The 13,733-nt window shown below is 38.9% G+C and overlaps 1 protein-coding gene across 1 annotated transcript in view; it reads left to right on the top strand.

The window, feature by feature from the left end:
• PDE11A (phosphodiesterase 11A) overlaps positions 1-13,733 on the top strand; it is a gene marked incomplete at its 5' end in the record, with an annotated part of 140,331 nt that overhangs the window by 115,859 nt on the left and 10,739 nt on the right. Inside the window, 4 exons of the mRNA XM_082483281.1 lie at positions 3,454-3,531; positions 4,906-4,973; positions 7,512-7,582; positions 10,418-10,501. Coding sequence (XP_082339407.1) covers positions 3,454-3,531; positions 4,906-4,973; positions 7,512-7,582; positions 10,418-10,501 — 301 coding nt within the window. The remainder of the gene's footprint in view (positions 1-3,453; positions 3,532-4,905; positions 4,974-7,511; positions 7,583-10,417; positions 10,502-13,733) is intronic.

The following is a 13,733-nucleotide window of genomic DNA, read 5'->3' as shown; positions in this document are numbered from 1 at the left end:
ACAGCTTTAAATGAGATACAAGGGCCACAGGGATGTGTCAGTATGGGTTCTCCTGTCTCACCACAAATAACAAGTGCTGCAGAAATGTTTTGTGCTGTCAAGGAAAAGGTGAGTGGCAGGGGCTGAGAGGGCAGCTGCCCTGGCACAGCCCCATCTGCTCCCCCTGGCCTGGATCCTGCGTCCCCTGGAAGAGCCGAAGAGGGCCCGCGGCAGTGCCTTGGGAAGGAACCCAGTCCCGACCCAGACATGATGGAGCTCTCTTCCCTGCCTGCCTTAGTTTGAAAAACTACATGGTCAAATTGTCTTTCTAGTTTTACTACAGAGAAATAATGTCCAAAAAGGGACATCAGCTGGATTTCAAGATTATTTTTCCTTGCTTGCATAATTGATTTTGTGTGCTGCACAAATCAGAAGACTTCTAGCATGCAGCCATTTGCTCGCCCCCTGTCCTCCCATCCCCCGTATGGTAGGGACAAGAGGGAGAAAAATGAAAAAAAAACCTCATGGGTTGAGATAAAGACAGTTTAATAGAACAGTAACGGAAGAGGGGAAAAAATGGTAAAAGAATGTACAAAATAGAGTGATACAACAAAAGTTGCTCTTGCCACCCTATGATCGATTGCCCCGCTCATCCCAAGCAGTGATTGTGGATTCCTGACCCCTGGCCAACCTCCATTTATATACGGAGCATGATGTTTATGGTATGGAATATTCCTTTCAGCTTGTCCTGTCTATGCTCACGCTCAGCTTCTATGGGAAGCTGAAAAAGTCTGTGACTTAATATAAGCATTACTTAGCAACAACTAAAACAATGTGTTATCAACATTAATCTCATACTAAATCCAAAATGCAGCAGCTACTAGGAAGAAAATTAAATCTATTACAGCTGAAACCAGGACAGACCTCTTTACTCAGAGTTCTGCAAAGTTACCTTTTCCTCTTGTGTTATTTTGATTCATTAATCAGGTAGTTGTTATGCTACTTTCCTTCCAAAAGTGCCTGAAAATCACTCCCTGGAAACGTTAATGGTTTACACTACTTAAAGCCACCCTATGTGAACAGATGTTTCTGCACAAGTACCTAATTTGTTTTTTCAGTTTGCTACATCTTTGATATTTTTATAGAGAAGAAAATTCTCATACTGGTATTCTTAGAACACCTAAGCCTAATGATCGTGAAGTCTGGCTAGCAAAACAGCAACAAAACTCCAGGCAGAGCAAGGCTTTATCACCTTCTCAAGGACTACCTTTCTACAGACAAACAAAAAGATGCCTTTCAGTGAAATCAGATGGAAAATATACTTGATTCTAGTAGATAATTCTAGATAATGATCCTTGTAGATAATACAACAAGCAAAAGCATGGAACCAAAATGAAGTTTATGGAAATTCACTCAAATGATGTCTTGAGCCACTGGGCTGTAGAGCAACTGGATTTGCTAAGTATATGAAGACAACTTTCCCTTCCAGGCAAGATACAACCAAAATCAATGTTACTCAAAGTCATCGTATATTGTTATCATTCTGTTTATTTCTGAAAACCTGGCATATTTTCTTATTAATAGCAAACCTCTTCGTTTTGGATACCATGCATAAGCAACCAGTAGGAAAGTCTAAATTGTTTCCTTATTCATGGCTGCTTTCCTCAAGTTGACTCCTTCCTACACTAGAAATTCTCTGTGGGGTTGGACTATTACTTCTGCATCCATTTAAATGGATTTCAAAGCAAATTCTTATTGTAAAGTTCCCAGCTTAACACAAGGCCTTGAAACTCACATTTTCAGTTACTGCTTATGGATTGTCTATGTTTTAAATTTGAATGTTTGAGGTTTCTGGGATGTCATCTTCCCAAGCTTTCAGCTTTAAACATTCTTGCCTATTTTTTGTCTGGTAGCATATAAATTGCCCAGAATATCTAGTACTTCAAAATGAAATCATTACCAAATTTGACATTGTTAGAATGGCCACTGAAATACAGGATGCAAAATTCTACTGCTCACTCTCTTAATAGAGTATGTAGTTGTTGATGATCTGCTCAGGAGTAGACTGGTTTAAGGTTTATGTGCCAATTAGTCTTGGCCATTAAAACTTTAATCATTGCAATATTTATTTCCACTGGGGCTGTGATACTATGACTTTGTGAGAGAACTGAATTTTGTTTCCTGCATGTGTGACTTTGCATTGTCCCTGCAAATTTTGTAACATGAAACTCTTTTGTATCTTACTTCGCAAAACATAAAGGATTAGATATCATCACGTAGTCCTTATCACATAGCTCTCTGTTCTAGTTGCTGTCATGAAATCCATTATAGGAGGGCCCTATAGTAGGAGTGACTGGTCATATAACGCATGCCAGGGGCCAGAATAATGCAACGTGCCTTATGTAAAATTCTGTCCATTGATCAAGGTCAATGTTTCTGGAAGTGTGCATCTCCTTGTGTGTAAAACCTATACTGGCTGCCATCAGACTGTGCTTTCAATAATTGCTGTTCAAAATTTCAGTCTAGCTGAAGTAAATGTAGAAAATGCAAGACTTTGCAAACTCTCTCCTGTTGGGGTATCTAGCTACATTTCCACTTGACAAAGAGATAGCACAGTCTCCTGTAAGTTGGGGCACTGCACTGTCACACAGAACTTAGGTATTTGCTTTGCAGCTTTGATGCTAATACGCTGTGTCACTCTGGGCAAATTGCTCCATATTTTTGTACCTCAACTTCCACTGTATCTGGGACAGGATCTGGTTCATATTGTAGTCATGCTGTGTGCATAAGAGCCACTTGAAGTCTCAGTGCCATAAAAAATTACAGACTGTGATGAGTCAGAATGTTGGAACTTAAAGGCACCAAACAAGCATTAACATGTTCTGGCTTATGTTTTGTCTATCTCTGAGGACATAGGCAAGATATTCCAGAAGACAAAGCATGGGACCAAGCAGGGAGACCTAGTTTCTAGTCAATAAGAACTACTAACTTGAGACATCTGCAGCTCCTGTGTCTCACTGTTCTGTTCTGTATGTGGGAAATAACAGTAATTGCACGTCTGAAAAACCCTTCAGGATGCAGAAGTAAAAACCATTTTGCAAGGACAAGTAAAGAGAAGCATATATATATTTCAGGAGTGTTTCTATTGTCTGTCTGTCCACTGCTGTAGTTGAACATTTCATGCTTCCATGGAAGACTGAACATTTTGGTACCATTTATTTCCTTATCTGCAGAGACCATAAATACAATATTGCTTTTACTAGGCAACTCTGACATTGATAACAGACATTTATAGAACATGTTCGGAAATTAGTATGTTTCGCTTAAATGGACTGTCAGTGTAATGACTTTAACAATAATACATGAGGTGCAATGATTTCATATCATCCAGAGAACTGTGTTTCTACTGCAGTGCTGCCACTGCTGTTTCTACTGCTGTGTCGTTTCCATCTCTGATATTCTGTTTTGTTTCAGGAGAAGGACCGAGTTTTTTGATCTTGTCAGTAAAGGTGGTTATGATTGGAATATAAAAAAACACCGAGAAATATTTCGGTGAGCCCTACTATTTCATGCTTTCTTGTTATTTCAAAGTGTAGCTATATTTGTTTCATATATCATGGAGCAAAGACTTAGAGTAACAAGACAAAGTAGCTTGTTTTAAAAATACAATCCATGATATGAAATATATAGTATGATTTCTAAACACTACGAAAGAGCAGGGATGTAATCAGTGTGACCTCATCTTCTCCATTCCTATTTCTGCCTTCACACTCTATCATGTTTTCTTCCCTTCCTCCCAGCCTCACCAGTTACCGCTCAGCCTTTTCGGCTCTTTCTCCTGAAAGCATCAATATTCTGCCTCAGGACACAAAGATCTTTCTTGTCCGTTTCCCCGTTCCCTCCTCCTCTCAGCTGTTTTCTTTCACTGGCCATGCTTCCCTCTGCTCTTCTAGTCTCTACCTGGGAATTTGCAGATACATGGTGCTCTTCCAGCCCTCAAGAATGATCTGAGCATGAATCCTATTGAAAACCTCAGACATTGCGGGTGGTTTGAGTACACCATGCTTCTGAGACAATAAAATGTATGTATTTGCATATGCATGCCTGATTATGTCTCGTTTTATCTGAAATGTCATTAAAATCCTGTTTCCTTTTGGTCTTCTGACCAAAATATTGGCCATTTTCTATTTTCCGTATCGTTTCACCCATTCCTAATTTTAGATTCAGGCAATATATTTGATGCTTCATTTTCAGTGCCCTTGTTCTTCATTTAAACTTTCTTAGACTTTTATCTGCATCATGTACTGTACATAAACGCTTTCTACAGCTGAATGGTTTCCTTCTCCTAATGCATATAAAACATGGTTGTAGCTAGGTATTAAACTACAGCAGAACAGTATAGCTCATAGTAAATCTTAAATTTTTATTGTGGATGAGCAGTAGAAACTGCTTAAACAGTGTCTGGGATGCCTCCTGTGATTATAGGTTCTCTTGCTACAGCAGTCGCTTACAAATAGGCATATAAATTAATCCAGTTTGCAGGTGTTATTATGTAATAATACCCTTACTTATATCATGTGAAGCACATGCTTTCTGGTACATTAGTTATTAATGTAAGTAGTGTTAGAAGTATTGCAAAATTAGCAGTTGCTCCCTTGCAATATCATTTCTTTTCTAGTGTGCAATGCACAAGATCAAAATTCGTCGTCTGATGACCTACAACACATTAGGCTTCCTAGGCACAATTGTGATGTAAAAGCCATGCTGATGGCTGAGATTTCAAACATGTCATTCTTTTCTGGAGGAAAAGAAGGTGCCAGGGCTGACATTTTATATATGTATTATTTATTTATGCATCCAGCACAGAGTTGTTTAGGATGCCAACAAAGGTTGATTCAGCTTGTATTGTTCATTTCTGTTTTTCAGATCAATGCTAATGACAGCCTGTGACCTTGGAGCTGTGACCAAACCGTGGGAGATTTCAAGACAGGCAAGTCATGATTAATAGCAGGGCTAGGAGGAGGCGGAACTGGTGGGACAATATTCCCAGGGCCCTGGCTTACAAGGGACCAAAACTGGAATCAATTTACAGCGGTATTAATGCTATAAAAAAATAGCAGGGGGTTTCTGCGAGGAATGGTTTATTGCATAATCTTTCCATGTACACATGCTGGCGAGCAGCATGTAGGTACCTAAAGAGATCTGGCTTTACAACTTCTCCTCTTATTAACCTTTTAAATCCTTATCAAAAAAAATGGATGGATCAATCCAAAAAAGTTTTGGCCACATATAGCTGTGCTTACTTGTTTTGTCTCAAAGTTTTCCTTGGCAGTGGCAGAATCTTCCTTAAACAAACAAACAAACAAAAAAAAAAAAACCAAACACCACAACAGATGATCTGCAGACTTTGATTAACATAAAATCTTCAGTATATAAGATAAATGTGTTCATTTTCTCAACACTGATGGAAAAAACTGCAAGTGTAGTATGGAGCCTTTTTTAGCATCTTGTACTTAGAAACAAACAAAAATTCAGGCTTCTGCTGCTGAGTAGGCTCTTTAGCAATAAACATAAAACTTGAGTCCTGTGTTGTAAAACAATTACAATGTGAGAAAGCAACCTGTCCCATAAGTCTTGTCCTTTACCACATCATTTCCCCTCTTCTAGGTGTCTTGCTTTACTCAGCATCCATCCTTTATTTCTGGTATCCATGCAGCTAAGTGTGGCTAAGCGGCTGGAGGGAGTCTGATTGGCTTAACAGCAAAGTGATAGTTAAAAAGATGGGGTAAAAAAGAGAAGCTGGATCACAGAATTAGTGAGACAGGAGCTGGCAGATATCTTGGAGAAGGACAAGGAAGTAACAGAGGCTGAAAAGGACCTACAAGTTACATGCACATTAACTCAGTAAAAAAGCATTTATGTGGTAAGGGCGTCAGCTCAGCTTGCAGTTTTGTCAGATGAGTCTTTTTTGCTTTTATAAGCAGGCTATGACAATAGTCCTTCTAAGGCTGTTACTCTACTTGGCCAGAATATGGTCAGCTCGCATGGAAATCATGGGAAGTTGCCGATACTCTGCAGTGGGAAAATGAGTCACAAGACTTTTTCAGTGCCACCTAGCCACAGCTGCAGTGTGTGCAATCCTTCCTCATTTTTCCTCTTTAACCCAGTTAGCTTTTCCATTTTCTTTGACAGCCAAAATGTCAGGTAGGGTCTGTTTTCCATGTTGTCAATCTGTGCTATGTGCTTTGTGCTGAATTAGTGCTGAAGTCTCTGGCAAACTGGGTTTTTATCCTTATCACTTTTGAGGTCTGCAGGTGAAAATTCCCCTGCAGTACAAGTTTATTTTATATTGAAAAATCCAGTCTTGGATTGATTGAAACATTACCTGGTTGAGCAGAGAGGCTAATAAGTCCACAGAGGGAAAACAGGAAATAGTTGGACCTCAACTGTGCTGAAAGGGGAAAAAAAAAAAAAAAAACAAAACAAAAAAAAACCAACCAAACATTAAAAGTGAGGGAGAAAGAGATTAAAGTATATGAATCTAAGGGAATAAAGGCTACATGTAAGAAGGCAAAACTCAGGAAGAGAAGATAGACAAAAGACGAGGGAAAGGGACACAAGGATAACAGGATCAGAATAGCAGTGAGAGACAGGGGTGAGACTAGGTCTTGATTATTTTTATACAATACACTTGGCAAACCCTTAATTGCTGCTAAGTTGTTAAATTATTCCTCTATGTGGAGTATTGATCCAGAATTTTATTAGTGCACTGGGATTACATACATTATAAAGTTCCGAACTATGTGATAGCCTGGCTCAAGATTTAAGAGTACTTTATAACATCAATTCACCTACTTCCAATTTATTTTGGTACTCCTTATTTCAACTGTAACAAGCTTAGGATTTGTGAGTGTTAGTTACCATGCAGTTGCTAGAGCAAGAAATTTGGAGATTTTATGAAGTGCAGGTTCTCTGCTTAGTTCACCCTCTTGTGCCTTGGCATTATGAAATCATTTCCTAGCTTGAAAACAATGAGCAGGCATGACAGGAGCTTTAGGAACTGAATGCCAGCTGCAGTAGATTAGTTTCCTTTTTTTGCATCTGAAGTGTAACACATACCTACCTTCTAAGCCCCACACATGGAAAGAGTACAGTACATAAAGGCTACTATATCAGGATTTCTCACTGTTTGACGTCCTAAAATTCCTGTTGTTTCCATAACCAATTTTGGTTTCAAATCTTGTGTTCTTTTGAGAAGGACAAACCTTTTCTGTGAATAGCAGAACATCTTCATTCACAAAAGTCAGAAAGATGGATCCCAACTTCCAACCCCCCAGTTCTTGATTTTGATTCAATATGATAATCACAATCTGAGTTCATATTTAGATATTTAGGCATCAGTTATCTAAGTGGGGCTATTCACTTCTTTACATTTAAGCACAGGCTGAAGTCATGATCTGAGCAAGAACTCATTACCCTAAAAATTATGTAGCAAGATCTCTAATCTTTATCATGATTTATGTTTTAGGCAGCTGAGCTGGTAACCAGTGAGTTCTTTGAACAAGGAGACAGAGAAAGATCTGAACTCAAACTCACCCCTTCAGTAAGTTTTTATCACTTCTGAAATAGTTACTAATTTGAATAGGGTAAGAAAATATCATTGGGTTCATTCAGAAAAACTAACTGTATTTTGTATGTAAAGAAAGATCTTGGAATAAATAAAAGCTCTGTCCAATAAGGACATACATTTAGAGTCATATATAAAATCTCTCCAGTCACTTTTGCATTAAGCCTTTTTCCCCATTTTCTGTACCTATTCACAAAGTTGTTCTGTCAGTTAATTTTTTAAGTAACAGGTATTGTTTTTAATACACAGTATTCAAATAAAAAATCACCAGCTACTGATGAAAATCAAAATTGTCAGATTTACTTTATGCTGTAGCTGTCTATCTATGTTATGTGATGTATCAAATGTTGAAAAGTATTTCTATAGGTATACAACTAGATATAACACTGTGACTGAAAGGCTAAATTGGTATTGAGTGGAATATGGGCAGATGGGTATAAAGTGTCAAACAAGAAGAAAGAGTTTCATAAAGATTTTCAGTGAACAATTTGAAGAGAAAGCCTTATCCAGGTTAAATACCTCAAAATGTTGACAAGCCATTATCTGGAGGCAACAGAAGAAGGGTAACAGAAAGTACTCTACAGAATTTAACTTAAAAGTTTAACTCATAAATATGTTTATGCTTCCAAAAATAAAAAGACCATTCCAGTGGCTCAGAATTGTTCTCACTTCAATAATACTTGCACATGAGCCTGTGGTGATGTAATGACGTCAATAAAGTTTAAAAGTTTGTAGTAAATAATACTCAGATACAATAAATGGCTCTTCACTTTGTACACTGTCAGAGGTTGGGACATTAATGGATTTCTTCCCTATAGTAGTTCCGTGTGTACATCATCTCAGAAAAATGGTAGCTGTAGTCCAGTAGAAGAATAATCAGTCAGTCATGGTATTCACAATTCTGAGACCAAATCTAGGCCTGAATTACTGCAAATACTATTCCATATAATATGAATATAAGTGCCTTTTCTGCCTTGTTTATAAAATTTGCAAAGTGTGTTTCTCGTGCTAATGAAGCATAATAGAAAGACACACATTAATGTTACTGTCTTCAAGTAGCAATGAATTCCAGTGCAAATGGCCCAGGTCAGGCAACCTTAAGAATTATTTTAAGGCGTGTTATTACATCTACATTTTGGACATACTGTAGACTTGGTAGAAGTGCAGAGAAAGACAAAAGCCAGAGCTGTCTTCTCGACTCATGTCTTTGGAAAATCTGCATCCAACAGCCTAGACAGATGGGAAAGAAGAGTGTATGACTATAAATGTCTTCCGTATTTCCTCCATCGTAGGAGCCCTTTCTTCTGTTGTGCTCTACAGCCTGCAGCAAGGAATACAGTAATTTGTGGGCCACATGCAGGATGCTTTGAAACCATACAGCTTGAAGGAAGGTTTTCCTCTTTGTTTGACCCTTCAGAATTTAAAAAAAAAAAAAAATCCAGTAAACTGATGTATTAAGTGTGTTGGGAGATAAGGCCACTAAATAATCACAAAGTTCATCAGTTCTAACAGTTGATGACTAAGGGTCAAAATCATGTAGAGTTTTACCACATTAATGAGGAATTTTTAAACAAGATCAAATGCTGATGAATTTCATGACGCATTGCTATGACAACCCACCTAGGCAGGTATTGCTGCTGATTAGATAAGAGTTGTTGGCCAGCAAGATAATATGATATTCTCTTATCTTATAACTCAAGGATTTTTTTTCTTGCATTGTGCTTGTAACAATCTGAAAATTACAGGACTTTTCAAAATTATTTAAATAGGAAATACAGAATTTTTCAAAATCAAAATGAAGATTCTTATTTAAGATCACAGAGTCCTTGAATCTTACCTCCTGTTCTTATTTAGATACACGGTGGAATACCTGTGTATGTCAGAAAGGGCAGGCTACAACTAGAAGAATTCAACCAGACATTTAATGTAATGTAATATGTATAATCTGGAGTTTCTAGAAGGTACAGAAGGAAAGTAAGTTTTCTCAGGAGATATCAACCTTGAGGAGATGGGCCCAGAATAAGAACAGACTTTCCACAGAAAAAGACAGAAAGATTTAAAACCTGGCATATTCAGAGAGTTAAAAAAAGGCATTCAATAAATGGTGTGGATGGGCCACTAGAAGGAGGATTAAAAACCTGTAGACGGAAAGCTGATAGACTCAAGTAATCTCAGGCAGGTTGCAGAGGAAATTCAACTCGCATTCAAACTCTGCAGAACTCAGTTTCTTCCACCTCCTTTCAGCCAATAATTGAGCCTCTTAAACATCAGCTTTGACCTGTGTAGTTTCCTCTCTGGGGGAGCGCAGTGAGCAGTGAATTAGGCTGTTTCCAGAGGAACAAGTTGATAACTGCTCCCGAAACAGATCTCTTGAGTTTCCCACCCTTTGGATTCCCAGACATGGCTGGTTCTGCAGAAAAGGGTCTGTAACTGGGAGGGAGGGACTGTTCATTTTGATGAGCTGAAAAACCCTATGTGAGAAGAGGGAAATTTCTACTCAAAGGTATCTACTTTACATTTCTACAGGAGGTTTCTTACCAGCTCAACTCCAGCTGTGGAGCATTTATTTTACATCACAGAATTATAAAATTCAAATACATTCAGCCTACAAATTTCAAAACAGAATTGAAAATAAACAGTTTATTTTTCATGCCTGACAAAGCAGTAGAAAGACTGCTGCAAAGATTGATTATGGTTTACAAAGTGTTCTGGTTGTGAGAATTTGATCATAGCTCCAAAGTGCTGGATGATGTGTCTGTAAAATACTCTGTTGTAATAAAGCATGACAGTTTTGTTCCCTTCTCAATTCAGGCCATTTTTGATCGGAACAGGAAAGATGAACTACCCAGGTTGCAGCTTGAGTGGATTGATAGCATCTGCATGCCATTGTATGAGGTAATTTTTACTTACTGCTCCTGTAGAGTCCAGAGAAGATTGTTCTTGCCTCTCTAGGGAGAAAGAGTTAGCTTACAGTGCAGCCTTGAAGGCTACTTGAACTCTTATCTGTCTTTTGATTTTACCAAAAGACTGAATCGTATGCAGAAATGTTCAGATTCCCTGAAGGTGGTAATATCTGTAAACATAATTCCTCTCTATGTTATAAAAGCTGACAGGGCAACTCTTTATTTTATTATGTTTGAGACAAACTGATTCTCATCATGGCAAGGTTTGGAGTGCTCTGCAGAGAGGTGCCAGAGATTCGGCCTCGTTAGGTGCTACTGTCAAAACCTGTCCAAGTATATGTGACCCAAAGGGAAGCTCAAGGCTGAGCCTTTGCATTCCCTTCTGGCTCCTTTCCAAACTGTTAAGGTGCACTCTAGGCCAAGCTTTTAAGGTCAGTGACAAATGATTTGTGGTTTAACCTGTGTGCTGTTTAACTTGGAGTTTACTCTTTTAATCATGCTTCTCCACAGACTGCATGGGTGCTGGGTACAAGGTGTATAAGTATTGGAATACTACTTTATTAAGGGTATAGATGACCAGAATAATGCTTCTCTCTTTTTTTGGATCAAACCAGCTTCAGAATTTGACTTGTGTAACAAGCTTCACCATTTTAACTTTTTCTCTCTTATCTGTATAGAAAGCACAACTACATGAGCAGGATGGTAAATGGAAGATAACACTATAGAAACTTAACCATCGATAAGTGTCAGTCAGTCTTCCTCCTACTCACTGAAACCCCACAGACCACCTTATGCCCCTAAAGACTGCCAGTTTGGCTATTGATATCTGAGAAAATGTGGGAATGTTCTCACTAGGCATTTTCGGGGAACTGCAACAAGTTGTCCCTGTTACCAGTGCGCCCTAAACTGCCTCACATCTCCAAGCAACAAACGGGTCAGTGATGATACAAAGCCGAGAGCAGGGAAGCAGGTACCAGCTCCCATGTTAACATTGAACTGATGAACTTATGCCTGAATTGTAGCTTCCCTACACACAAACAAAAATGAATTGGCAGTTCCTTTTCATTTTATAGACCAGATATGTCACCAATAGCATATATGAGGTAAGAAGGATGATGTGCTTCCTCTGCCCTCTATACCTTGTGGCATCTGAGGCTGCTGCTGTGGCAATACCGAAGTGACTGCTGAGCAGCAAAGGCAACTCCTGTTGTGTGACATGGACAACATGCGCTTGTGTAAACAGTGAGGTGGGCTATTGCTTTGCCAGTAGATCCAGTCCCTTTCTTAGGTCAGTCTTTGTCATGATGAAATAAACTAAAGCTATAGCTTTCAAACAATTAAGGCAAAGCAAGTCCGGAAGAATATAAACCCCTATTTTTTTGAATAGCAAGATCATTTGGACAAGGCGGGGGGGAGCTGACCTTGGATGAAAACTTTTTAAAAATAATGTTCCTTTCAATATAATAGCTCATATTACACTAGAATGCATATTATACCAAAATTCATGATTTTTAATAGCATCTGTAATCTAAAAATGTACTATAAAGCAGGAAGAGCTGATAATCAGCCCATCCTCTGCATGAGAAGACTACATCTGAGCACTAAAGCTCTGGTTAGTTAGCTCCATCTTAGCAGGAGATCTCTGGGGAATATATTCACATCTGATTTCCCTGCTTTCTGCTGTCTTTGCATCATGCTGTGCAGCTATTAGCCTGCTGCTCAACAACTTAAAAAAGAGACACCATCAAACCTGGAAGTCATTGCAGCACCAGCCTTAGGGGTAAACAGAAAACTTGATGTCATAGTATCACACTGCGGGAGATTCTCTTTTCAATATGGAGCCAAGTTTTAATTTTCATATCCAGCTTAATCAAACCTCAATACACATATCACATCAGCAGTGTATTCAGGCATTGTAAATTCTCCATTTAGGACTGGCTGAACACTACAACTATGGCCAAGTCCTAGATTTCTTCTCTTTTTCTTTCCAAATACATTCTTTAAAATTCTAGCCATTGTAATATGTTGTAGGGACTGCATGTGGGGAGAGAATGGGTTACATCATTACAAATGCAACGTAAAGAGGCGGTGTGGCAGCTAACAAATTAGTAAAATCTTAGCAGTACTTACATAGCTCACTAGCATAGCACTTATAAAAACCGTATGTTTGAAATAAACATTTGACACTCATTTTGATACCAAAATTACAACATTAAACCATAGAGAACAAAATCAAGGCTTTTGCATGTAGTTTTTTCCATGAGTCCTGAATCCTTGTGGGCAAATCCTAGCATCCAGAGCCCTGAAGGGAACTCTGGGGGGAATGTGTGTGTCCATACCAATGCAGTTGCTACAGTAGGACCTAATGTCGTGCCCTGTGTTACTTGACACCCACACAGTAGACACGGTCCCAGCAACCAGTGAATGCTGGCAACTCCAATTAAAGTCAGGCAGGAGATCAGCAGAGCCTCCTGAAATTTTCTTTGCTCAAAGTAGTTCCCAAGAGCAGGCTATTCTTGGCAGCTGCAGGTGTCTGAAGCATGAAATGCAGAAGGAACTTCACAACCCTAGCTTCCAGGAGTGCCACTGACAGTACTATAACAAACCATACCTTCTCCACAGTCCAGGCTTATGAGCTAGGCTACATACCAGAGTGCCCATGAGGAATATTTTATACTTAAAACAGCATATAAACTTTGCAGAGCATTTTAGAGAGATATGGCCTTCCTAGCCTTATTTTTTTTTCTCCGTTCTGAAACATTCTTTGGGATGTGATCAGTCATCTGGGGAGATTTGGCTTTACCTCCTCATGTACCTGCTCTGCTCTCTGTATTTCCTTAATGTCGTTTAAGACAACCCACTCTGAGGTGCAGTTCTTCTCCCAAGTAGAGGATAATGAAGTCTCCTTTATAGAGAGATGTGTGTCATCCCTCTGCTTACCTCGCTAGAACTCTTTTCTGAGTTTGGCCCCTTTTTGTGAGAAGGTTTACAAGTGACTAACAAATCATCAAGATCTGTGCACCTGCCATTGGCCATCCTGTTTGAGTGCCCCCTGGAGTGCTCATCCTACTCAGAAGAAAGAAGGTCAAAGATACACAAAATGTGTTACATCTTAAGCTAAAGCGGAGCTTGAAGCTGAATATAGCTATATAAGAGAGCACACAACACAATAAATATCAGGAATTATGCTTAGCTCGATTTCCCGTATCCAAGTGTCTAAATCC

Source organism: Vanellus vanellus, assembly GCF_965231255.1.
Source record: "Vanellus vanellus genome assembly, chromosome: 5".
NCBI lineage: Eukaryota > Metazoa > Chordata > Aves > Charadriiformes > Charadriidae > Vanellus > Vanellus vanellus.
The sequence above is the reverse complement of the archived record's forward strand: the minus strand, read 5'-3'. Positions and strand labels throughout refer to the sequence as shown.